The sequence below is a fragment of the Psammomys obesus genome, unplaced genomic scaffold (assembly GCF_907164565.1).
Source record: "Psammomys obesus unplaced genomic scaffold, mPsaObe1.curated_primary_1811, whole genome shotgun sequence".
In the NCBI taxonomy this organism is placed as follows: Eukaryota; Metazoa; Chordata; class Mammalia; order Rodentia; family Muridae; genus Psammomys; species Psammomys obesus.
Genome location: NW_026592548.1, coordinates 8,003,643 through 8,029,446, shown reverse-complemented (window position 1 = coordinate 8,029,446; position 25,804 = coordinate 8,003,643). Strand labels below are relative to the sequence as shown.

Here is a 25,804-nt window from a genome sequence, read left to right as displayed (position 1 = left end):
CCTTCTGATTGACCTATGTGGGCACCAGCCATGCAACATACAAGTAACACATTCACACATACCAAAAAAAAGTTGAGGGGTAGTATGAATCCTGAAAATGGTAAATAAACTAGACACAGCAGGTCTTATAACTATTTGTATGCATTAGCCCAAACTGGTAAATGTTAAGAGATTAAAGCAGATTGTTTCAGGTTCTGGACAGTGAGGCAATGAGAATTCATTGTCGGTGGAATGTTTAGGGACAGGGTCATCATGATGGTTAGTGTAAAGTCAGTAGAGTTGTTAAAGGCTGACTCACTTATACAAGTTACTATAAAAACGCCCAAAATATTGTAGTAGATTATAATCAGTTATGATATGTTTGAGATCATCTGAGAGATGGGAAGAATTACTGTCCTTTTTGTGTGAGTTGAATTTTGTTCTGCTAATAGTATGTGTAAGTAGAGTGACTTAGAGTAAGTTGTATGTTAGGAGCATGCCTCTGTTTTATGAATGGCCGTGCAAGAGCAAAAATCTATTTTTCACAGGGAAAAGCCAATCATTGATGTTTTATTGCCCTTAATAGGGGAAAATTTTAAAGATAATGGCAGATATTTTGAGATATATGTTGAAATAGCCTATCAACATGAGGGTTCAGCTGCTGGCCAGCATACTTAAAAGCAGCTAGAGTTGCCTTTATCCAAATTATGGAATATACTAAAATATCTTAAGTAGGACACCAAAGCGGTTTTGGGAATTACAGACTTGGGAGTGTTTTTTTATATTGCAGAAGTATTGTAATTTTAAAAAACAAATACTGGTTGTTTAAAAGAAAAGTGAATGTTTGTCAGAGTAGAACCCATTGACTTCTGCAATGGTGGTGAAGGAGACTATGTCTGATAAGTTAATGAGAATTTCCACCCTGGGAGAAAGCCCTGCCCCTTCTTCCCCTACCCCCAGAATTCTTAGAAGCTATGTCGCTAGCTTAAAAGGGACTGTTACAAGTGTAGTTGTCAGTTTGCAGATTAATTAGGATGCACTGCAGATTTCCCAGACGCCCTGCACTTCTGTTAAGTATTTTATTTAGAATAGGGCACTTGTTATAATACATTATTAGTAATGGGCATTCTTTCTTACAGGTTCCTTGATTTTTAGGCCTAATCTTTTAATTTTGCAGGTATTTGGGAATACTCAAGAATAGTGTTGGTAATTTCTAAAGTACAAACTTACCTAAACAGAAATTCTTAACTCCTCTGTATTTTGAGTAAAAATCTATTTTGTAACTTACTTTGTACAAAAATAATTTAGCATTTCATATTCTCCTATATTTTGTAAAAATATTGAAGTATTTTTTTCTCACTAGGTTAAAATGTGACAACTTTATTTCATGATACTGGAACCATGAGAATTTTATTTTCATGTTTCACACTTTTGCTCTGAGTTTGTATTCTATTATTAAAAAAAAAGTTTTAATACAGTAATAGAAGTCTCTGCTCTTTTTTTGTGATACTGGGAATTGAACCAAGAGTCTTATGTACAGAAATGGTCACAGTCTGAGTCACCCCATATCAGTGTTTATCCTTTAAGTGGCAACTTCTGTTTAGCTGTAATTGTCAGTGGTTGTGTGGTAACTGTAGTTGTTATTTTGTTACATTTGCTTAACAGTTTTCTCTTAAAGTGCAAAGTACAGCTCCTTATACAGCAGTGTGTAACCTGAGGTGTGCTTAAGTCTTCCTTGTGACCTGTTTGAGAACAGCCTGCCTTCAGGATCTTGCTTTCTCACCACCCGTGTAGACTGAACTAGCCTCAGCTGGTAAACTTTGCAGAATGCTGTGTATTACTCCTGGCGTGTAGTTAAGAGGTGTATGTAACATAATTTGTGGTTAGAGCAGCTGTAGAACTGGCTAGAAAATGTGTCATATAGTCAATGGTTACACTTGAGAGCTTTAAGTATTTACTTTGACTGATATTCTGAGTCTTGAAAATTTCAGAGTATTAAGATGGATTATAAAGATTCTAGGTGTTTTGTTTTCCTCTGTTGACTTTTGGCCTTTGGAGATAGGGTCTCACCTTGTAGCCCAGGTTGGCCTCCAAATCATGGTCTTGCCTCTGCCTTCCAAGTGGTAGGATGTCCTCAAACTAGATTGCTGCTTAAATTTATTTTCATTTCATTCATTCATTCATTCATTCATTCATTCATTCATTCATTCATTTATTTGTGTACGTATCAGTATGTTCGTGAATGCACTTGCCTTGGTGGAGGTAGATGGTGGAGGTAGGTTCTCCCCTTCCACATGTGGGCCCAGGGCACAGAACTTAGTTCCTTAAGCTGGATGGCAGTCATCTCCTCAGCACCCCCCTTTTGAAGGACACTGAATGGTGCTGGAGTATACAGTGTGATGAGCCTTAGTTCTGATAAACTCCAGGTACTTACTACATCCTGTCAGACAAGCTGTTGACAAGCCTGTTCTTTGTTTAAGATTTGAAAACAACAGTTGACCAAGTTGAAAATCGCCTTCTTTTTCTGGAAACGGAAGAAGTATCCTGTGTTGAATGGACACAGAGCAGCCAAGTGTCTTAATGATTTCAGGCAAAATGTGTTCAGTCTGGCTCATAGAATTGAAGAGAAATCATTAGGCGTTTAAAGCAGTTGTTGGGGTTTTGTTTTATTTACATATTTTTAAGATTTTATTTTATGTATATTGGGTGTTTCGCCTACATGCTTGGTGCCTGCAGAAGCCAGAAGAGGGAGTTACGGATGGTTGTGAGCAACCATGTGGGTGCTGGGAATCCAACCCAGTCCTCTGCAAGAGTAACAGGTGCTCTAGACTGCTGACCCATCTCTCCAGCCCTTCAAGTTTATTTTATTTTTTTATTTTTTTTTCAAGTTTATTTTTAACCGACAGTAATATCATATGTAGTTTTGATTTGCAGCATGGTGTTTTGAAGTATGGCCTTTATAATATACAGGTTATGCAAAACATCTTTTGATCTCATTTGCTCAGTAATGAAAGTTATTCACTTTCTGACTGAAAGTTCCTTATTCTCTTGTCCTCCTATTCCCGATAACCACTCTGCCTCCATAAAATCTCCTTTCTGAGTTTACATACAGCTTGAATATTTCTTACTGGGATTACTCAGACTAAAGGGTTTCAGACTTGGTGATATTTGCACTTAGATAATGAGGCATGTTGAAGATGTGTGAAGTTCAAGTCTAAATGTAAAGTTAGTTTTACATGTTTCATGTCTAGATGACACATACTGATGGGAGGTAATTTGGTATGACATTTCCAAGGTGTCATGCACTGCTTCTGGCCTGTCTCACAGGTCAGGTGTGGAGTGGTGGCCACTGCTAGTGGAATGGAATGTTCATTGTGACTTTGATTTACATGTCTCTAATGATTAGTTGCTGTTGACTTTTTGTTCTTGTTACTGGTTGGGTGTTTGTATGTTTTCCTTTAGGAACGTATACAGTCAGGTCATTTGCTTATTTCTTAATGTGATTTCTTTTTTCTGAGCTGCTTAAACCCTTCATATATTTTTGCTACTAATCATAATGTTATAGTGTGAACTTTCTTAATAGTTTTCTTTGCTGTATAGGAGATCTCAGGTCTTGCATTTATGTTTTAGTCCTTCTGCATGCTTTTATTTAAAGAGATTGCCCTTCTAATTATCTGTTGTTTGCACCTTTTTCAAAGATGGATTACTCCTGGAGTTTGAATTTTCTTTTGGCTTTCTGTTCACTTACTTGTGCAATGTTTTGTGTCAGTACTGTCATGTTTTGTTTACATACAACAGCTTCTGTTTCATAAAAGTGGCATTAACTCTGGAGTTCATAAGTAGTTTGGACACTTTCAAAGCTACCTCCACATCTTGAGGAAATAATGGAATTATTTTATAGTTTGCATTGTAAGGGTTTTTGTCATTTTTGTTAACTTTATTTCCAGAATTTTAAGTGTTTACTGGACTGGGGTTGAATCTGTAGTCTCTCTTTGCTCTGTTCTTACTGCAGCAGTCTGTGGTGTGTGTAGAGTGTGTGCAGGCTCATGGCTGGCCGGCCATGGGTGTGTTGCCAGTGTCAGGGCTTCATTAACCATGTCCTTTGTGTGGGAATAGATGCAGCATCCTTGTTTTGCAGCAGCAGAAGATAGGGAGGTACCTTTCGCCTTTTCATTACTTAGGACGTGCATGTGTGACCTGCATCTTGTGCTGTTTACCCACATCCACCAGTTACTGACAATGCTGGTTAACCCCTCCCACCTTCTGTGCATGCGTGTGAACACACACACACACACACACACACACACACACACACACACACGTTCTACAGCACTTGCATGCTCAAAGCCTACAACCTGGGGGGAAATAACTCAGCAGTTCATCTTGCTTGAGTTTTTGTTTTCTTTTGCTTTGTTTTTGTGTTTTCTTGTGTTGAAGATTGAACCACAAACTTTAATATAATGTGTTTTCTATCACAGTCTGTATTTAAACATTTTAATTATTCCCTCAGTTCTTTTTAACAGGTGGTTTCTCCCCTATGGGATCTGATCAACATTGTGTATTGCATTGGCTTGGCATGGCTTTGTATCCTTAGAGGCATGTAGAGCAGGGAGGCTGTGGCAAGCTTCTGCGTGAGGCCTGTGGTAAATATGCTCTGTGGATGATGTACTTCCTGTTGCGGTCACTCAATTCCAGTGGTTCTCAAACTCTGGGTCACGCCCCCTTTGAGGTTGTTGAGTGACATTTTCACAGGGGTCGCCTAAGACCATCAGAAAACACAGATATTTATGACATTCATAACAGTAGCAAAATTAACAGTGATGAAGTAGCAACAAGTAAATTTATGATGGGGGCTCAACACAGCATTAGGGACTGTATTAAAGGATTACAGCATCAGGAAGGTTGAGAACCAGGGCTGCTCTGTAGGTAAACATGTGCGTGGGGCTGTAGGAAGCTGGATTTATAAATTTAGGCAAACCATGCTTGTGTCCTGATCTCAACTGGATTTCCAGCTCTTTCTTTTTCCTCTGATTATTGTTAGACCTCTCTAACCCAGGACAAATGTCTGAGGTTGTTAGGTTTTCCCAGCATCCCTCAGTCCTTACCTGGTACAGAGTATGGCTGCTATGCCTTGCCCCTTCCCTAAACTAGCTCAGGGCCTGGGCTGTCTTCCAGCAGTTGGCCTTCCTTCTATAATCCGGCCCTTTGGTTGCCTGCCCTTTTGTCCACCCTTTACTTTCCTTCCCTCTCTTATCTCCTCAGTGGGAATAGGTCCTGTCCCCGCCTCCAGCTATGCTCTTTTATCTGCACCGAGCCTCCTCCACCATACCCAGGAGCAGTCATGTCCTCTTTTTCCTCCTCCTCCTCCTCCTCCTCCTCCTCCTCCTCCTCCTCCTCCCCCTCCTCCTCCTCCCCCCTCCTCCCCCCCCCCTCTTACTACTACTATCTGGTGCTGAAACTGACAATAGAAACCGGGAACCTTCCTGCTAGACAACTATTATTTTGAAGAATCAGACCAGGCTTCTTGTCAGAATGTCTTAAGCTAGATTTAAAAAAAAAAAAAGTTTCCACATTATTTCTTAAGGTTAAAAATGTCCAAGTGAGCTCTTAAGAATTCTTTCCACTGTAGAACTGGAAACCTGGCCCCTAGAAAAAGATGCTAGTGCACTGAAAGTAAAATTTTCCCTCCTCCTCTCCACTAATGGCTCTACATGCAATAATACTGCCCACAAAATGGACAATAAAGTCTTTTTGACATAAGGATTTTTACCCATAGACTATTTTGTATGAGTGTTTATGTTCATAGAAGTCATTGAAGCTTGGCAGGGAAGGGTAGTGAAAATAATTTAGGTATAGGTACTGTAGTCAGATGCCATCCCCTAGCCTGAAAACCAAATGTTTACATGTCAGGGTCATAGATAAAGTGAAATGAGAACCCTTTGCTGCATCTGAGCTGTTGGCATCCTGTAAGGATCAGCTGTAGACTGTGCCCAGCTGTCCTGTTGGAAAGCTCCAACTTGTTCACACAGGAAGTACATGCCATCTTCTGAAGTTACACTGTTACCTTGGCTGTCAGGAGAGGAGCCAAAGTGAAAGTGTTTTATTGGCTCTTTGGAGTTTGGGGATTTTTTTGTTGTTATTGTGTTTGTTTGTTTGTTTGTTTGTTTTAATTTGGATATCTGTGGTGAAGAAGTACTATTTTACCATCTTGTATTTGAGGCAAAGGTTTTCTTTGTAGTATGCTTTGAATAATGAATGCTCCCTGTTTGAAATTTATGAATTGTAAAATACACCAGTGTCTAGCATGTAATATACAAAACATATGTTAGACCTTATATTTTTGTTGTGTTTTGAGATACCCAATAGGCGAGGGTACCCTCAGATCTCTCGTCCTTCTGTTTTAGCCCTTGAATGGTTAACTTACATCTTACTACATAGTTGCTCATGTATCTTATTTGGTCACAGCCTTGTTGTCCCCTAACCAGAGCTGAAAGCATTGGCTGGTATGATCTGACAGGAGGGTCACAGTGCCACTTACTATGTGAAAATGTGGTCATCCTAGGTAGCTCTAGCTGCCCTGGAACTCAGTATGATTGGCCCCAAGCCCAAGAGGCCCACCTGCCCCTGTCTCTCAATTGCTGGAGTTAAGGATCTATTAAGACTGCACTCGGCCTTCTTTTTTAAAATTTACTTTAGAGAACTTCAGACAGGAAGTAGGTGAACCGCTGTGACAGATCCCCAGCTCCAAGCTTCTTCCATCTGCAGGACGACAGCCAATGCTGTTCACTCATGCACAGCCACTTCTGCTTCTTTCCCTCCTGCCATTGGAGTTCCCTTGTTAAACCCAGTCTCCACGTCTAGTTTATGGTGGTAGTTGTTAGAGCTGTTTAGAGAACAATGCTTAGGTTAATGAACACCTGAGTCTTATCTTAGATTCTTTGGTGAATGCTTGTTCAGTTTGCTTTAATGTGGAGAGAGCTGTAGGTGGGACTGAAAATAGATCTGTATATGTCACACTGTTTGGGTGTCATTCCAGTTTTTAATTTTTTTTTTCTTCATGTCTACCCAGGGATAGATGTGATAGTCCTGACTGGCACAAATTTCTGACTAATCTAAGAAATAATTTAAATTGGGGTAGAAGCGTTGAATTCAGTGTTCTTCTACAGGTTTTCATTATTCTAGATTTTTAAGTGTTTACCTTACACCTTCTTGTCATCTTGTCAGAATCAAGCAAAATTAAAGTTAAAAAGTTATGCTTTCATTGCCCCCTCCCCGCCTTGTGACAGCATCTCTTGTGCCCTAGTCTGGCCTCAGATTGGCTATGTACACAGCCCATACAGCTTTATGTTAATATTCAGTGTGTCGTCAGCTTTACTTACAGAGGCCTGAAAACAGATGAGATGGTTTGAGCATCACCGTGGTGATGGGTGAGACGTTGCTTTCCTGGCTTCTAACTTACAAAATTTAACTGTGCTTCTGATTGGGCAAAACATGAGATAATTTTTTGTTCAAGAGATATTTATTGTGTGTTTGAATGCTGGGAAGTTGGTTTTTTTGTTATACCTTCACTAAATAAAAATAAATAAATAAAGCAAATAACAGATATTTTCCATTATGGACTCATGTCTATTGAGAAACAAAATGTATTTGGACCATAAAGGAAAGCTGCTCTGTTGATACTTGATGGACATAGCTTTTTCCTCTACAGTGATTTTGAGTGACTTTTTAATTATTTCTGTGAAAAGTGTGTGAGCATTTGAGGCTTTGGGGTTACTGCATTTCTATGTGTATTTCTATGAGAAACCAGGTATTCCAGACTCAGGACAGTGTTAGCCAAAAGACACTGAATAAAAATGAGATAATTAGTGTATCTCTGCTATAGTGAGACTCCAGGATGATGATAAGTAAGTAGATGGGTGTGGACAAGGCTTTGTGTTTGCAGGCAAGGAAATAAAAATGCCCTCAGCCTTTTTCTTTGTGTATGTTCAGTACATTTTGAATGCTGGAAAAAGTAGTGAGGCTTGTTAATAGAAAATGAAATCTTTCAGATGTGAGTAATGTGGATTATTGAGAACTGATACCTGCTACTCTATAAGCCTATGCACACTGTCCTGTGCCTTTGGGGAGAAAATGCCTTAGATGTTATATTACCATAGAGTGTAGCCAGAGGGCTGAATTTGGTGACTTGTCTCATTGTGTGAAATTGTGTGATTTTAGTTCTTTATTAAGTTTCTTAAAACTTTGGTTGCTGGAACATCAAAATGCTTTCTTGTTTTCTGAACTCATTCAAGGTTCAAGAATTAGAAGCTTTAAGATGGGAAAGAAGGCTTTGCTTTCTCTAACTGATGTTTTCTGACTAGGTACTTCGTAACTCAGGAAGACCTCATTTAATCCCAGTAATATGTTTTACTAAACTCTTTCAGGTAACTTTTAAAAGACTGTGTGACTTAATGCGCAGTAGATGATACCTTGAACTAAGTTTGTTGTTGGTCGTAGAAAACATTAAGTGAGAGAGCTCTCTTTGTCTCTAGTTATCAGAGACTGCTACAGACCATTGCTGTACTTGAGGCTCAGCGCTCTCAAGCAGTACGAGACCTGGAAAGCTTAGGCAAACACCAGAGAGAAGCGCTAAAAAATCCAATTGGATTTGTGGAGAAACTTCAGAAGAAGGTACCAAAAAGCTGTACTTTGCTACTTATAAAGGTTATGTTATGCTTGATAATTTTAAAAAAAATACGTTTTTTTTTTTTTCTCTGTGAGTCTTTAAAAATATTCACTTTAAAAATATTGATTCCACACCCCTCTTCAGGTCAACCATATTACTGAAGACAATATTGTCTTCCTCTCTTAAAACAGTGAAATTTTCCCAAATGAAGAGAGGTAAACTCTAATTGGCTGTTTAGCAAGAGTGGTTTCCTTCTGTGTCTGCCTGCCACCCTGTGACCTCTCTTCTTCCTGCTTTCAGGACTCAGGATGGTGGAGCTCTGAGGCCTGTACAGAGGCCCGTGAATTATTACCCGATTCTGTTTGGGTTGCGTGTGCTACCGAGTAAAAGAGCAAATGTTTATGAACACAGCACACGTTTGTTTAAACATGTTTAAGGTTATGAGAACGATGTCCATGAAGAGAAATTGGATTTTATTTAATTTTAAAAAGGCTTTTTTACCCCTTAGTGTGAAACTAACTAGTTTTCTCTCTTTTTTTGAAACTAATGTATAACAGTGAGCCATTCAGTTGTATTCTGAGTGCCTCAAATTAGGGAGTCCCTAATTGATCAATATTTTTATACATACAAATACATTGTATGTGTGTTTCTGAGTGTGTGTATGTTTTTTTTTTGGGGGGGGGGGGTGTTGTTCTCTGGTATTGGGGATGGAACCAGGACCTTGTGCAAGTAAGTGTTCTACTACCACTGAATCTGGCTCATACTTGAAAGACTCAGTATCGGCATTGTGTGAAACATTTAAAACAAAATCAAGGAGTACCTCAGTGTACCGGTTAAATGAGATGTCATTTGATGAATCAATTGACTATTCCTTCTCCTGGTTTCAGAAAACATTGCGTTTCATAATACCTATATAATCTATATATTGGCTTATTAAAAACTGGCTTTTAGAGCTGTGTTGTACCTGCTCTGTTAAAATGGGGTTTCCCCTAGGTCCAGTATGCTAGTGCAAACTTAGACTTCAGCACTTTCCTGAAGCTGGAGGATCACGAGTTGAAGGTCATCCTTACCTACCAATTGATCAGATTAGCAATCATCCTGGGCTACAAGAGACACTTTCAAGATACAAAAGACCAAAAAACAACCCTAAAAAAACAAACCTGAAACCCAATAATAAATAACTGAAAAAAAAAATCCGTCTTTTATCATTATTTAATGGTTTGCTTGCGCACAAAGAGGTTCTTCAAATGGCAAGTATTAGCAGATTAAAACTGTTAAAGAAATGAATAATCATGTATTTAACTTTAATTCCATTTTATTTGTGGTTTTGTAAACAAAAAACAGGCATTTAGGCATAGTGGGTTTATATGCAGTTGGCTATTTGCTTGTTTTTAATTTCTAGGTTTAATTTAGAAAGTTTTATTTACTGAACCTCTTAACTTATAAAGATAAATAGAGGTGTATTAAATCCAGGTAGCAGTAAAGAGGCAAGATTTACATTGCTCAGGAAGAATTCTTTGTCTTAGATTTAATTTAGAAGTTTCATTTTTAGGATGTGGTAATTTCGGAGCAAGGGGTGTAGCTGTGTTGCAGGTGTGTGCATGCTTTGTAGGAGGCCCGAGTTTAATCCTAGCACTGCAGGAAAGAATGGCATGTTGTGACTTTCATATGTGGCAAGGGTTTATAGATTGTGAATTCATAGTTTTACTATGTTACAGATAGCCTTGAGGCTCAATGTCAAGTTTTGTGTGTCGCATTGTTGCATCCAGCACACTGTCTTTGCTTGTTCTTAGAGCTGATAGTGTTTGCTGTGGTGTTTATGTATAAAGTTGCTGCTGATGCAGTACAGTATCTCTGTATAGTATGTTAATATGTTCCAGTTAGTACCCTTTGAATGGTATTTACAGTGTGCCTATTGCATTTTTATTTGACCTGTTATTCTCTGTGTTAAATGTATATTGTCATTGATATTTTTATTTTGTTGTCTTTTCCCAGGCCGATATAGGGCTTCCATACCCACAGAGAGTTGTCCAGTTGCCTGAGATTGTGTGGGACCAGTATACCAATAGTCTTGGGAACTTTGAAAGAGAATTTAAAAATCGCAAAAGACATACGAGGAGAGTTAAGTTAGTTTTTGATAAAGGTAAGAGCTTACAAGATAAGAATTGAATGAGGAAAATGCCTGGCAGTATTTTGCTTGAATAATTTTGTGTGTGATTTTATTTTTAGTAGGCTTGCCTGCTAGACCAAAAAGTCCTTTGGACCCCAAGAAGGAAGGTGAGCCCCTCTCGTACTCCATGTTGCCTTTGAGTGATGGTCCAGAAGGCTCCCATAACCGTCCTCAGGTAAGTAAGCAGTGGGACATGCCTGTCTACCATAAAACTGTTTGAACACTTTGCTGTTTTGTGTTCTTAAAAATGGAGATTTGTTTACTGAAAAATAATGGGAACATGAACTTTCAAGGGGAAACCCAAATCTGCCTCCCAGCTGCCGGCCATGACGTTTTCTGTTGTTGTATATGTCCCAATCTTCAAGGTGCAGCTTCTTATAAAATGACGGGGGCTGGGGGGAAGAGCCTAAGAGCCTTGTGATTGGGCTATAAAGTGATTACATAAACAAATTAATGAAAAAATAGTCAAAAATATGTAACTGGTGTTGATCACATTGTAGGGTTTGTATGGATTTTTAAATGGGTGTTGTGGGTGCTGTGTCCAGTACTAGTGTACTGTGGAGTCTGACCAGGATTTCAGATGTGGCCTTGTCTCTGTTGGACTCCTTAATTTTCAATTTTGAACACATATTTCCTGTTTTTAGAGAGGAGTTACTTTAAAAGCAAGTGTAATACAAGAATATAAAAAATTATAATCAGTAAATAGATGAGTATATATTAAAAATAAATATTAAAATATATGAAATTCTAAAACATTCTTTTTGTGCTATTTGCTTATATCCTTGTTATATATATATGTGTGTGTGTGTGTGTGTATTTGTAGATGATAAGAGGTCGCCTATGTGATGACACCAAACCTGAAACATTCAACCAGCTATGGACTGTTGAAGAACAGGTGACACATACTTCTAGCTTCTTTGCATTAAAAGAAAATGTAAACTGTTAATAGTAGAATTAGCACTACCAGGCAAGTGTTAACTGTATTTAATTCCTTTTAAGTCATGAGTTTAAAATATTTAGACTTATTTTTTTATACCTTATTGCTTATTTTATGAATTTTGGATTTTGAAGATGTGTGAACTGTTTGAAAATAATTCTTAAAGAAAAACAACTGGGTTTGGGAAGGAGGCAAGAAATGGGTGGATATTCTTACAAGCAGCTGTGATAGAGAAAAGATAAGTAAAGCTGTTTGCAGTTGATTGACTTCCTGTTGTGTGGAGCTGAAAAGTCAGATTGGCATGCTTGGAACGTTTCTGTTCGAATTGCCTGTGCTAGAGTCTGCTGTCACTCTCTGCTGTAACTGAGTGTTGTATTAAAAGCCTTAGGAAAACTTGATTTCATGTGTAAATGGTTGTGTGTTTAGGATTTATGTTTTAGAAGCTGAGTTTTAATGTTCACTTGGATGCTGCACACAACAGAGGAAAGAGTCTCTTATATTCTAAATCTAGTGATTTTCACATGTTTTTGTTAAAGCTGTAAGGGAACCACATTCTGGCAGGAAAATATAGTTGGGAAGCTGTGTTCACTAAGATGTGTACTATTTCTCTTATTTTCTTGTTTTCTTGTACTTGCTTTTCATAGGTGTTTTTTCTAAACTGCTTGCCTGTGGCATCTTATATTCCTAACTGGAACTTTTGTCTGCCTTGTGGTAGTTCTCTAGTTAGTGATGTCCAGAATTGACAGAGCAGTTCTGTGCTTTGGATGAAATGTGAGTGTATCTGTTCAGAAATCCAGTATTGTAAATGGAATACTTTTTTACCTTAAACTTTGGTCTTGGGTTTGGTGCAGAAAAAACTTGAACAACTACTCCTGAAGTACCCTCCTGAAGAAGTAGAGTCTCGGCGGTGGCAGAAGATCGCAGATGAGCTGGGCAATCGGACAGCCAAACAGGTGATGGGAGTTGCTCCAGGCCGTGTATGGTAGATTGTTTCTGGAGGACCGTTCTGTAGCCACACCAGCACAACTCATAGCATTGCTAGTTGTTGTATGTGCTGATGTTAAATTGATTAGCACTTCTTATTTTTCTTTTGATTGCAGAAACAGTGTAAGTCACCTCGCTTTGTATCAGTGCAAAACATTAAAGGAGGATATCGTGGGCCTCCCTGCTCCTGAGTGCTTAGGGGGTACACTGACAGGGTCCTCTTTGGTCAGATTGTGCTAGCTGATTTTCCCTGATTGTCTTTCTGAGGGTGGACACAGCAGCTTCCTTCTTCATGCTCCATCCTTGTGACTAGCAGATGGGGTTTCATGCTGTCTCAGCAGAGCTCACCAGGTGAAGAGGACTGCTTAGCTTTGGAATCAAACAGACTTAAATTTACTTGAATTGGTTTTGTCTAGATTTTAAAATATAATTGTCTTTGATGACAGTTCAAGTTCCTTCTTGGTTTAATTGGTATTAAAGTTTCACATCATTTCATTACATTAAGAGAGTTGTCATGTCTCCTTAGGTCGCCAGTCGTGTACAGAAGTATTTCATAAAGCTAACTAAAGCTGGCATTCCAGTTCCAGGCCGAACACCTAACTTATATATATACTCCAGAAAGGTGAGGAGTGGGGTGGGAGCAAGCCTTGGCTGCCGTGCATTGAATTCAGAACTGTTGCACAGACATGAGTGTGTTAAGCTGCACTTCTCTTTCTGACATTTCACTGTGTTGGCTATAAATGCAGAGTAAGATTCCATTGTTGCTATTTAGAAAGTGCATTGAGTTTTAACAGTTCTTCATTGTTTTCTTGAGGGAAATATGAATGAATACAACTTGAAGGGCTTTTTTACCACCTTGTTAGGAATGTCTTAGTGATGTTAAATTTTGTGAGGCGTGGACTCTCTGAAATGTAGGCCAGCTCTCTTTATGCTCTGCTGCCTAGGCTGGAAATGTTAGTGAAATTTTTAACCCTAACCATAGCTTTGAAGCTGTAAATATGAGTTTTTTTTCTCTCCCTTCCATTTTATGGTGTGAACATTGACAGGTGGCTGTTATTTATGAACCATGCACAGACCTTTACATACATAGGCAAGCTAGGCCATAGTGACATGTGTAAACTGTCTAGTCACAAACTAGTCACAAGCTGAGAACCATTGTTTTTGGAGACATACTGTCATGTGTAGCCCTAGCTGACCTAGACCTTGCTGTATAGACAGTTGTGGTGGTGCTCTTGCCCCTGCTGGGAAGCAAGTCCTGGAGTTGCAGATGCTGCTACTGTGCTGGTTTCATACTTAGTGCCAGGGAGCCTTTTGCCCCACCCCACCCTTAGGGGGCATGCAGTGTGAGGGTCCACCAAAACAGAGTTAGCAGTCTTCAGTGTTGCGTCTCACACTGTCTCCGCTGCCCTGAAGTGAGGAAAGCTTCTGTCTCTGATACTGCAGTAACTTGCAACCATGTTGTGGGGAATTGAAATTGGTAAAAGTAAGGGCAATTGGATTCTTCTGTTAGCTTGATAAATCCTTATGATACCTTCCTCCTTCTACCACTCTCAAATGTTAGCTTTCTGGGAGATGCTATTTTATATACTTTTAAATTGGGAAATCATTTATACAGCTCACATCTTACAATTTTTTAAAAGATTTATTTTTTAAATTATGTGTCTACATGTAGGTATGTGTGTGTGAATGCTCTTGTGTGAATGTTCATGCCCACAGAGGCCAGGGGCATTACATTCTCCTATAGCTGAAGTTTAGAGAAGGTTGTTGTGGGCCACCTATGTGGGTTCTGGGAATTGAAATAAGTCCTCTACAAGAGCAGTAACTGCCTGTAACACCTGAACCATCTCTCTAGCCCATGAGTTTTTGAAGTTGTTTTGTTGTTGTTGTTTTGATTTCTCTCTTTTCTGTTTTTTCAAGGCAGGGTTTCTCTGTGTGGTCCTGGGTGTCCTGGACTCAATCTATAGACCAGGCTGGCCTGACACTCCCACGTGCTGGGGTTGAGGCCTGCGTCACCATGCCAGGCTTTTCGAGCTTGTTTTAATTTGCTAATTGTTTTAAGTACTAATGATACATAGAGCTCTTACAGCCTTGGAATGCTAGAACTTTTGCACACCACTATTCAGACTAACAGCTGTACTTTTCATGGTTCTTAATTCTTTGTCTTCACCCACCTCCCTATCTTTTTTTTTTTTTTTTTTTTCTGTGCTGTGATTCAAACCCAGGACTTTTTTATGCTGGGCAAATGCTCAGCCAATATGTTGCTTTACACCTTGTATTTTTACAACTAAATGAAGAATGACCAAGAAGGAATACTGGTAAAGCCTAAATTTCCTCCATTATGTGTGTAGTCTCTTATAAGTTCATAGACATTGTGGCTGTAAAGGTCTAGGTCAGCCATAGCCATAATGGTTCCGGCCATGATGAGAGTTTGAAGTTTGGAATGGGTGAAATGATGGCTTTGCAGTGGTTCTTTGGGTCTGTGGTATGTACTGATCATGAAGGGTGTCTGCATGAGTGGCTGGTACGAGGGCCTTGCCACACTCTACCAGCTTCTAGCTACACTGCCTTCATCATGAAACTCGGCGTCCTCGTGACTGCATGGCTTCCCCTCTGAACCATAGGAGATGGCTGCTCTGTAGAAGTGCTGTGGTGATTAAGTGATGTATAACTTACTTGTTAGGAATTTCTCTAGCTTAGGTCATTTTATTCTCTTGACTTTCAGTATAAGCTAATTCCAAGAGTTCAGTGCAGCCAGCATTGTAGGCTTTTAACACTGGGGTACATGTATGGGTTTTGTACTTTTGATTCTGTTGATGATTTTCCACTGTCCCAATAAAACACTTGTTTTGTTTTTTTTCTTGCAGTCCTCAACAAGCAGACGACAGCACCCCCTTAATAAGCACCTCTTTAAACCTTCCACTTTCATGACTTCGCATGAACCACCAGTGTATATGGATGAGGATGATGACCGGTCCTGTTTCCACAGCCACATGAGCACTGTTGCTGAGGAGGCGTCGGTAAGTCCCACCTCTTTTCACACACTGGAGTACATGATCTTCTGATTATCCTGCTTTCCAGAGGGTATTGACATGTCCCCTTTAACAAGTCAGATTTAGAGTTACTATGCTTTTAAGTGTTTCCCATGAAAAGTTCAACATAGGCGTAAGTAGTGAGAATAACCCAGATCCACTGCAGATTATTTTGGCTGGAGTTCCAGACACAAACTCAGGTTCCTGAGAAGGTAACTTTTCATGTTACAGATTATTTGGCTGCCCCAGTCATTTCAAGGGATATGTGTGTGTATGCATACACTTATTGGGTCCCTGTGCACACTAGGCAAGCACTCTGCTAGCTGAGCCATACTCAGTTATACTCATACAATCTCAGTTATTTTTTACTTGTTTGTTTGGATCCAGAGAAAGGCGGCAGGGGTTGGGGGGCCTCTGCTTTCATTTTCCTCACCCACACCACCTGCTTGAAAGCTGGGTTGTTTGTCCACAGGTTTGCCTCCGTCTGGACTATATCGCCTGTATCCTTGTCGTTTACCTTGTTTTTCTGCTCTGAGTTTCTGTAAAGTGATTAGTCCCTCGCTTGAAGAATGTATGCTAAGACTGATTCGCACAATTAGAGCAGGAGATTTTAGGGAAAATTAGAGGAAAAAAAAGTAACTTTGTCTCTTAAATAACCATGTAGTGATTCTGTTATCATTTTTTCTTTAAATATTTTCTGGAAATGTTCATACTGTGTCTTACAATACAGCCTTTGTGTATAATTTTGTCCTTTGTGATTGTTAGAAGGATCCATTTGAGGAACTACTTAGCTAAACATGTAATAGACTGCTAGGTATTTGATATGAGGTTGTAAAAATATATGTTTTTGTTCTTCTGAATCTTGGGCTTGTATGTTGTTTATCACTTAATAAACAGTTGTTACAGCCATTCAGGAGACTAGACGGCGCTCTTGTGGTCATTTAGGAGGAACCTAGTGTAGGAAGTTTATGAGGAAGTGTAAGAAGGTGGCCATGAGGACGGTGCTTGCAAACTGGTTACACCTTAGCCGTGTGTGGAGGGTGGCAGAACACTGGAAACAAGCACTCGGTGGTAGTCCCATGCCTCGTTATGTGCAGGGCCCTCACTTCACTTCCCACGAGAAGAACTGTTTTAAAATATAATGTAATAAAGTAAATTACATTTAACTTTTCCTTGGTATTTCTTTTTAAATAGCACCAGTGTAAATCATACTGATTATATTTTAGGAATGTAGTCTGGGACAGTCTTCAAATGCTAATCCTCCTTCCTCAGCACCCTCAGAGCTAAAAGTGCAAGTGTGTATCACCATGCCCTCTGATCCACATAGCTGTTGAAAATGATTATCTATGAATCTTCTGATAGCAGGAGGCTTCTCTTTCCAAAGCAGCAGCAGCTAAAGAAATTAGATGTGCACAATTTACTTCTTAGTTTGAAAAATCCATGTTCCACCTTAGCCTTATCTGAAATAGCATAACTCAGAAAGTTGTTGAGTACACAGTTTCCTATGTTAACAAGCCAGTTATGTTACTGTATAGTAGTCTCAGATCCCCTCCACCCCCACTACCTGAAATTGTCTATGAAACCGTGTCTTTACAGCTCCTAGTGCCCACCATCCCTTATTCTGTATGCACATGTGACTACCGAGAACACACAGGTGCTCTGCTTTCCATACCTGTAGGGTCTTTCTGTGTCTATTGATTCACCCATCAGCTGACTGAACTATTTAGGGAAAAAGTATCTGTACCAAAAATGAGTAGACTTTTAATAATAGGTGATAGAACTTTAAAATGGAAAAATGGATGAAAGATATGGTAATGGAATGTGAAACTGAAGAATTTTATCTATCTGAAGACCTTGGACTTGACTCTTATACAGGAAGCTGCAGAAAATTTAAAGTAATGGTGGGAACAGTGGAGAGACTGGGTAGTAGAGGATGGATTTGAGAGAAATGTTACATCGTGACAGAATTAGATATGCATAAGAAAAAGCTTAGAATTCTGTATTAGGCAGCTGTATATATCAGGAAAATAAGGGTTCAAGTCATCCACTCATTAATTAATCTCACTAGTTATTTATATGATCTGAGGAGTTGTTACAGTTTTTATAAACATCCATTTCCTTGATGGGAATATAACACAATAGTTAATGACAGAGGGATGAGGAAGATGAGATGTTATCTTATCCAGGATTGAGAATTTATGGGACTTGGAGCATTGGATTGAGGGTGCATTTAGAAAGCTAGTGACCATGGGGTCAGCCATTCGGTTGCAAAAGATCCTGGGTATCAGGGGAAGATTGGGAAAATAGAAAACCAGTAAAGCGATTAGTAATCTCAGTAGGCTTTTGAAAACTGAGGTGAGACTTAAAGAGAAATGGCAAGCAGCATTGTGAGAGGCTTACATGCTATTTTAGAGCAGACGTGTAACTAAAGGCAAGGTCCAGGATGTAGCTCTTAGGATGGGAACCAGAGAAAGATTGCAGGTGGAATCGCTATGGTGGACCTAGCATCAGAGATAACAAACAAAGGCGGGACACTGAGGGTCTTAGCATTGCCCAGTGTAGGGAATGGTCCTGTAATGTAAGGACACAGACTTTGCATATCAGTTTTGAATGGCATGTCAGTTTTAGGGTTGGAGGAACCCTTACTGGGTTTTACATCTTGTAGTTCAGTGTTTCTGAGATTCTTAAAGTATTAATACAGTCTACTTTGTTTTCTAAGTAGCTAGTGTGGTTCAGTTCATCCCCTTGACTAAAAAATACACTGTTTTGATTAGTCATTGCAAAACAGAGTTTGCTGGTTAAAAAAAGATACCATGTTTACAAAGGCAAGTGTGAAATTACTGCAGAGCAGGGAGAGGTCAGATATGAGGCTTCTGAAATAGCTCTGGTGACAGTACGTTTTTGTTATTGTATGACAGGTGTGGAGTTCATTGAGCCTTAGGAAAGCATTTCAAGTCGTGTAAAGTGGGAAAGTGGGCCGTTAGGCTGATCAGCTTGTAAAGTACTTGGTGCAGTTTGGGTTCCCAGCACCCTTGTGAATCCATGAACATGCTGGCATGCCCTTAAGCACAGCGCTGGGGAAGCAGAGGCAGGGAGGCTAGTAGAGCTGTTGGCCAGCCACCCCAGCTGAATTGTCAGCTCACACACATCAAAAATAGTCAGCACTAAGTTTCTGAGTCTTTAAAAGCGAGAACTGTTCGGTAGTGATAAGGATTGTGTATTACTTACACTTAGTCCATTTAAATTATTGAACTAACACTTTCATATTTTGTTCTTTTTAACAGGATGAAGAAAGCATTCCTATCATGTATAGGAGTTTACCTGAATATAAAGAACTATTACAGTTTAAAAAGTTAAAAAAGCAGAAACTTCAACAAATGCAAGCAGAAAGTGGGTTTGTGCAACATGTGGGCTTTAAGGTAAGCTTAAAAGGGTGAAAAGGGTACTGTTAGTGGCCTCTAGGTTATTCACTTCTGGAATCTCTGAGCCTTCAGGGAAAGCGCAGTAAGTTTCTCTGTAATTCTTTTAGACACACGTGCAAAGCTGTGCCCACAAGTGGGTGTCACATAGTCTAATGTTCCTTATGGAGAAGAACACATGCAGTTGTTGATCATGTGGGTTGGAGGCCAGCTGGGGCTATGTAGTGAGCCTCTGTGTCTTAAAATAAAATAAACAAATCCTAGAGATGTTAAACAAGTAAAAGAGCTGAGTACACCTAAAAAAAGTGCATGCTGTAAAGAAGAGCCTGTGCACAACTGGAGGTTTTGCCAAGGAGTTTAAAGAATCCTAAGAGGTTAGGGAAGATTTTCAAGATTTTAGGACATTTCAAGAAAATGGGTTTGCTAACTTTTAGGAAAGCACAGGATTTAGACTCAACAGCCCTACTTGTTTACTGTTACTAAATTTTGTAAAGCAGTTTATTCACCTATTTTTAATGGAATTAAAAATACATAAGTGAAGCAGGGCCATAGATCATTCTGGCTGTAATGTGAGGACTGGATTAAAAGAAAGTTAAAAGGAGACAGCTGGCATCTTGGGGAGTCGTCTTAGTATTTCTCAAACATGTGCCCTGGCTGCACATCTGTTAGCGGGAAAATAAAGACTGGCCAGTTTGCGTCTCTGTAGGTGCTAGAGATGGCTGCGCTTAGTTAATTAGATTGTGGAACATTGCAGTAAGACCATAATGTGGGGTTGCTGTTGGCATGTGCGTGAAAGGGTCGATGCATGCTGACCCTTCAGGGACCTTTCTCCTCTGTAAGGAATTTTCCTAACTGGCTTCTAGTTTTTTGAGAGGAAACTCAGTTTTCTCATAATTGGATGATAGTCTCAGCCATGACTTATTGGACAGTATATTATCAGAGAATGTAGGAATGAGACTTATTTTGTGGCTTAGTCACTGTTCTATTGCCATGAAGAGACAACAACATAAGGAAACTCTTTGAAAGCATTTAATTGGGGTCCTGCTTACAATTTTAGATCCTGAGTCCGTGACCAATATGGTGGGAGGCCAGCAGGTTGGTGCCAGAGCAGTAGCTCTACCCTGACCTGCAGGCAGTGGGCAGAAAGAGACTAGGGCACTCAAGTTTCACTTTCCAATGACACTCCTCCCAATCCTTCCCAGACAGTTCCACCAGTCAGTGACCAAGCACTCAAATATATGAGCTTATAGGGGCCATTCTCATTTAAATCACCATACTTAGTTTCCAAAATTCTGCGCTGAGGGGCTCCTGCAGAGTCTCTATGGAGAACAAGCTGTGCCTGCCCTCTTGTCATTATAAGGCTTTGTTTTTAGGGGTTCAGCCTAGTGAGTGTCCAGACAGGAGTGTGGCATTATCTGGGTGTCTGCTGCTATGTGTCTGGGAGGCTCTGGCTCTGGAAATGAGTCAGTGTTCATGGTTACACACTGGTTTCAAGTGAATATTGACTAATGGTAAAATACCCAAGTTTGAGTTGATTGACTTAAGAACCTCTTGGGTAAATGCAAAGGTTGTTTCTCATTCCCCGGTAGTCGGTTGTTGAGTGGATGAGCCTTTATCTACTTCTCTGGGAATTCTGCTGAACTTACACCAGTGTGTTAAAGAACTGGACAACTTACAGGGCGGGGTGTGTCCTTGTTAGATCATGTGCTTCCTAGTAGAAAAGAAACGTAGCCAAGAACTCTTGTGCATCTGTTGCAGTGTGATAACTGTGGTGTAGAACCTATCCAGGGGGTCCGGTGGCACTGCCAGGATTGTCCTCCAGAAATGTCTTTGGATTTCTGTGACTCTTGTTCAGACTGGTAAGTGTTTTATCTTGGAGACAAGAACCTGAAGCAGTGTACTTTAAAGCGTAACTATGCTTCTATGCATTAGATTCTACTCTAAGCAATTAAAATCTTCCTTAAATCACATCACATCTCAAGCAACTTTCTATTAAAGCATTTTGAGAGAGTAATTTAACTGAGAAGATTTGGGGAGGGGCAGATGAAAATGCGTGTGGAGTCACATGCTGATGAGTCTGTCTGTGTTTTCTCCTTGCAGCCCTCATGAAACAGATATTCACAAGGAAGATCACCAGTTAGAACCTGTTTATAAGTCAGAGACATTCTTAGACAGAGACTACTGTGTGTCCCAAGGCACCAGTTATAGTTACCTGGACCCCAACTACTTCCCAGCCAACAGATGACATGGAAGAGTGTCGCCACTAATCCTGGTCAACACCGCAGTGACGTCATTGTTGGTGGTGTGCACAGTCTGCACACTCGCAGCGTGAGCGCTCCCCGAGTGTTCTCCTCAAGTACAGCTCTGCACCGGGTGCTGTGGATGAGCAGCTGAGCATTCCTGCTGAGCTGAGCGTTTTCCGCTGAGGTTTTCACCACCACCTCAAAGCCCTGTGGGTGGTGGGCCTAAGTGGGTGAGATGGGAACGAGAGCTCGCATTAATGCCAGAGTGAATTCCAAAGGCTTTAAAGACCTCGGTCACACATGATAATGACAGACAAAGTATTTATATTAAATCAGTTTAGTAGCTTTCAGTTTGTGAAGATAGTTTTCAGCGCAGACCAGACTTACAAAGTTTTAACCAATGATGGTGTTTGCTTCTAGGATGTGTACTCTAAAGAGCTCACTGTCCGGTGGCCACTCGTGGCCTTCAGGGGACAGGAGCTGCTTAGCAGTTTGGTACCTAACTTTTAATCACGATGAACTGTCCTTACTAAGAGCAAAGCACGAGGTAGCTGTGACTTTGCTTCTTTAACCAGCTCAAGGGGTGTGAATGTCATAAAGTTGTCACGCAGATATATTTTTTAAATGTCATGTTATATAAGATGATCATGTGATGTGTACAGACTATGGTGAACCGTGCCAGTGGTAGTGACTGTGTAAACTCTGATTCCCAACATTAATCCCTTTAAAATACACAGCCTTCTGCCTCTGTATTTCGAGTTGTCAGTGCAACTCGTCAAAGAAAACTGCCTAATATAAAAATCAGATATATGGTGATAATTTTTCCTCTTTTGTAGTCTGCACAAAATCCATAAAAGATTGTATTTTTATTACTATTTAACGAGTGATTAAATGTAGTCTGCACAGTGAGCAGAGTTCACAAGCATTCTTTTATACTGCTGGATTTTGTTGTCCATCATTTAAAACATTTTGTATGTTTCTTATCTGTGTACACAGTATGTTCTTGAATAATTTTCATTTGTCAGGAGAACTGTGAGAAATAAAGTATGTGGATATGTTTGTTTATATTATAGAACACTTGTTGTGGCTTCCTTTGGGTCAAATTTGGATTTTTTTTTTTCTTCAAGTGTTAAAGTAGAATTTATTATTTAAAAGTTTGTTTTCCATCTGTATTTGTTTTCTGTTCTTTATGAAGGGTGAAGATGTATTGTGGAAGAGTGTGATCACAGCTTGAGACCTGTTAAAGGTGTTAGTGTTCTTATCTAGTGTGCTGAAACACTGCACATTAGGGATGCTGACCAATGTCCAGATGTGGAACCTAAATATATGTCGAAATTTTTATTCTAGTAGGTTTTTTTTTCTTAATTAAGTTCCCATGTATTGAAACAGTTGATTTCCAAAAATTATCAACGAAGAAAAGATAGTATATTCGATGGTAAGTTGAGTACTGATACTTGTCAAGTTTTATCTTTGCTTTTCTGTTTTTACGTTCAGGGAACATTATTTACTAATTCTCTTCAGTACTCAGCAAGGTATTAAAATCTACCCTGAACTTTTTGATTAAGAAAGATATAGAATTTTAAGTATGGAAAAGAGAAATGTAAGTAATATATTGATTATCGCTGGTCATATTGATGCAGTCTACTGTTACAGAAAGAAAAGCCAGCAGGCCTTTATCTCTGGGCTGCGAGTGAAGGAACAACAGTCAAACTGCAAGGTGCCAGGGTCTTCCCTCATGCATAGCATGCAGACAGTTTTGGAGAGCAGGTCAGATCCAAACATCCCGTAAAGGTGAAATACACCCTGGAAGGGGAAGTGAGGGTTGTGATTGTGGGGTCCCAGCAGAGCAGACAGACACACTTGAAGGCAAAGATTTTGAGACTGAGTTAGTAATGTGGGTTTTCCCTGTATGAACAGAAGATGTGTTTGTTTTGGATTTTGGATTTTTCGGCTCTGAGCACATCATCGCCATGGCTTGGTGGGAATGTTTTTCTTGTGTTTTTACTTGAGGGTTGCAGAAGTGGGCAGGCTTATTCTTTACACAAGGAGACCTTCCATCTCTCTACCAAGGAGTACTGATTGCTGACAGGCTGCTGATAGCTATGCTTGAGAAGCAGTGTTAGTGTTTTCGTGCTTCAGGTACGATGCTCAAGTTGTTCGCTACCGTAGAAGGAATGCTTAATAACACCAGAAGCCACTGCTCTAAGGTTAGGGAGAGAAGAGCTTCCCTTTAATATGATGCCCCGCTAGTAAATGCTCATGTGGCCTCTGCTGCACACAAGCCAGCAGGTGGCGACTCCTTGGATTCTCAACCCAGTGAAGCAAGTTCCTTGAGTGCCCTGTTCTCATGAGCACTACCCAGAACAAAGTTAACTGACTCTCCCAGGTCATATTGTTAGTGAGGTGATGAGACTTGTCTCTGAGCAGGGCTGTTCCCTTTGTCGCGCCTGGTTTCCCCAGCAAGAGCACCGCTGCTGTGAGGCAGTCTGGTTTCTCGTGCTCTTTTCTCATGCATTGCTAGAATACAAACCTGGGGCCTGACTCACAGGGGCCCACGCACCTCTCCATTGCCTCTCACCCGACCCCTGGTTTTCCTTGGCTCTTCGCCACTCTCACGTCCATCAGATCACAGAAAAGTTTACTGAGGTGGTAGGACCATTTTTAAAGGCTGACAGGTAGATGATGGCGCAGTGCTGTAATAGATGTCTTGTTCTGTAAAAGTTCCCTTAAATAGCTGTGTAAATCTGGATAACCAGGTTTACAACCGGCTGTTCTGGATGTACTGGAGGAAACAGCTCGTTTCCATTGCATTACCCTTTTTAAACCCTTTTAAACTGTAGAGTTTTAGTTTTCATATGATCCCACAGTTTATCCATCTGTTAAATGGGTTGATTTGTGAGTTGTGTCATGTTAAGCTTCATGAGAGCAGTTTATGTGTGTGTCTCTAGGCGCTGACTTTTTAACAGACTCTATATAACTATTTGCTGGTTGCGTGACCCAGTGTTTGGTAAGTTACACTCTTTCTGTAGAGGGTGGTGGGGCCCAGTACATGACATGCCATGACTCTTGGAAAGCCTGTTGCAGGAGGCCCCTTGGCGTGTCTTCATGGACAGCCTTGGCATCCAGCTTTACTTGTAGGGCGTGCTTAGCCAGATCATGCATCGTGGCTGGCACTCAGTCATATTTGCAGTGACGTTTTGGGTCCTGGTCCCTGTTGGGGAAGTGAAGCGGTTCCAGGAACTAGTTGCTGATTTGCAGCATTGCTAATTGTATATGGGGGAACAGTGAAGACACTGAGACTTAAAGCATGTGATTTCTCAGTAGTAACAGATGTGTGGGGACGCCTGCAATAGAAAATCCAGGCTTTTGTGGAGCTTATAGACTAACAGAAGGCAGCAATGTACAAATAAACCTCTAATTCCCTAATTAAGTAAGATAATTTCTGAAGAAAAATGAAATAAAACAGGAGTCTGAGGAACTGTGTCGTTTTAGATTGAATGGGCTGAGCATGTGGATCCTCTGTAGGGAAGAGGCAAGAGGATGCCAGTGGTAAGGCCTTGGGTCTCCTCAAGCAGCTTTGAAGACCGGCAGTGTGGCTTGAGACAAATGAATGAGAGGAAGGGTCCAGGTGATGGCATTGGGGAGGGCACAGTACCAGGTCAGGTGCAGCCTTGAGCATGGGTCATAGCCAGGCAGTTTGCATTTGTCTTACACAGCGGTTTGCTAGGCAGAAACTGCTAAGGTCCACTCTTTTTAAAATCTGTGACTTTGTGCTATCACTTGGAGCCATTCACACGAGCAGTTGTGTGCTCCGCTGCTCTGTAGAAAGCTGATTTGCATTCCCAGGTACTGCTTTCTGCTGAGGTTTTCCAAAGTAGCTGCCAGCTACCTTGTGGAGTCCCAGCTGGCTCCCCTGCCTGCTGCCTTGTTTCCTCACATGGAGCTGTGGGCGCAGTGTTTGCCAGGGTGTGTGTGTGTATGTTTGGAGACTCTTAACTCCTACAAAGTCACTTGCTTAAGTTTTCATCCTGTAACAGCACTTCTCATCTTGCTCAGATACTCAGATACTTCCCTGTCAAGTGTAACAGCTTGGGGTAGTGTAAGCATTTGACAGCTGTGTGAGTTTGGGAACATAACGCACCCTTTCTGCTAGTAAAGGCCTAATTGTAACCAAAGAAACTTAATTTCTTGTCTAGCACACACTGATATTTCTGTTTAGGAACCAGTGCTAGAGAAAAAGAAATTTGAAACGGACCATGTATCATGAATACATTAACAATTTCTCTGTAATAGCTCAGATCTGATCTATGGCCAAAGTTCAAATCATATAAGTGGATCATAATTTTAAACCATTACTGTGTTTGCTTCTGTTTGGAAT

At 40.3% G+C, this 25,804-nt stretch overlaps 1 protein-coding gene across 5 annotated transcripts in view; it reads left to right on the top strand.

The window, feature by feature from the left end:
- The window catches only part of Zzz3 (zinc finger ZZ-type containing 3), a 67,480-nt gene extending 41,705 nt beyond the window's left edge, over positions 1 to 25,775 (top strand). For 4 of the 5 annotated variants that reach the window (XM_055614272.1, XM_055614271.1, XM_055614275.1 and 1 more), the window contains 10 exons: positions 8,511 to 8,649; positions 10,640 to 10,787; positions 10,874 to 10,989; positions 11,638 to 11,709; positions 12,603 to 12,704; positions 13,262 to 13,357; positions 15,600 to 15,752; positions 19,049 to 19,183; positions 20,942 to 21,042; positions 21,284 to 25,775. In XM_055614272.1, coding sequence (XP_055470247.1) covers positions 8,511 to 8,649; positions 10,640 to 10,787; positions 10,874 to 10,989; positions 11,638 to 11,709; positions 12,603 to 12,704; positions 13,262 to 13,357; positions 15,600 to 15,752; positions 19,049 to 19,183; positions 20,942 to 21,042; positions 21,284 to 21,428 — 1,207 coding nt within the window. In that variant the 3' untranslated portion in view covers positions 21,429 to 25,775. The remainder of the gene's footprint in view (positions 1 to 8,510; positions 8,650 to 10,639; positions 10,788 to 10,873; positions 10,990 to 11,637; positions 11,710 to 12,602; positions 12,705 to 13,261; positions 13,358 to 15,599; positions 15,753 to 19,048; positions 19,184 to 20,941; positions 21,043 to 21,283) is intronic. The other variant, XM_055614274.1, reaches the window with a different exon arrangement.
- Positions 25,776 to 25,804: the final 29 nt, after the last annotated feature.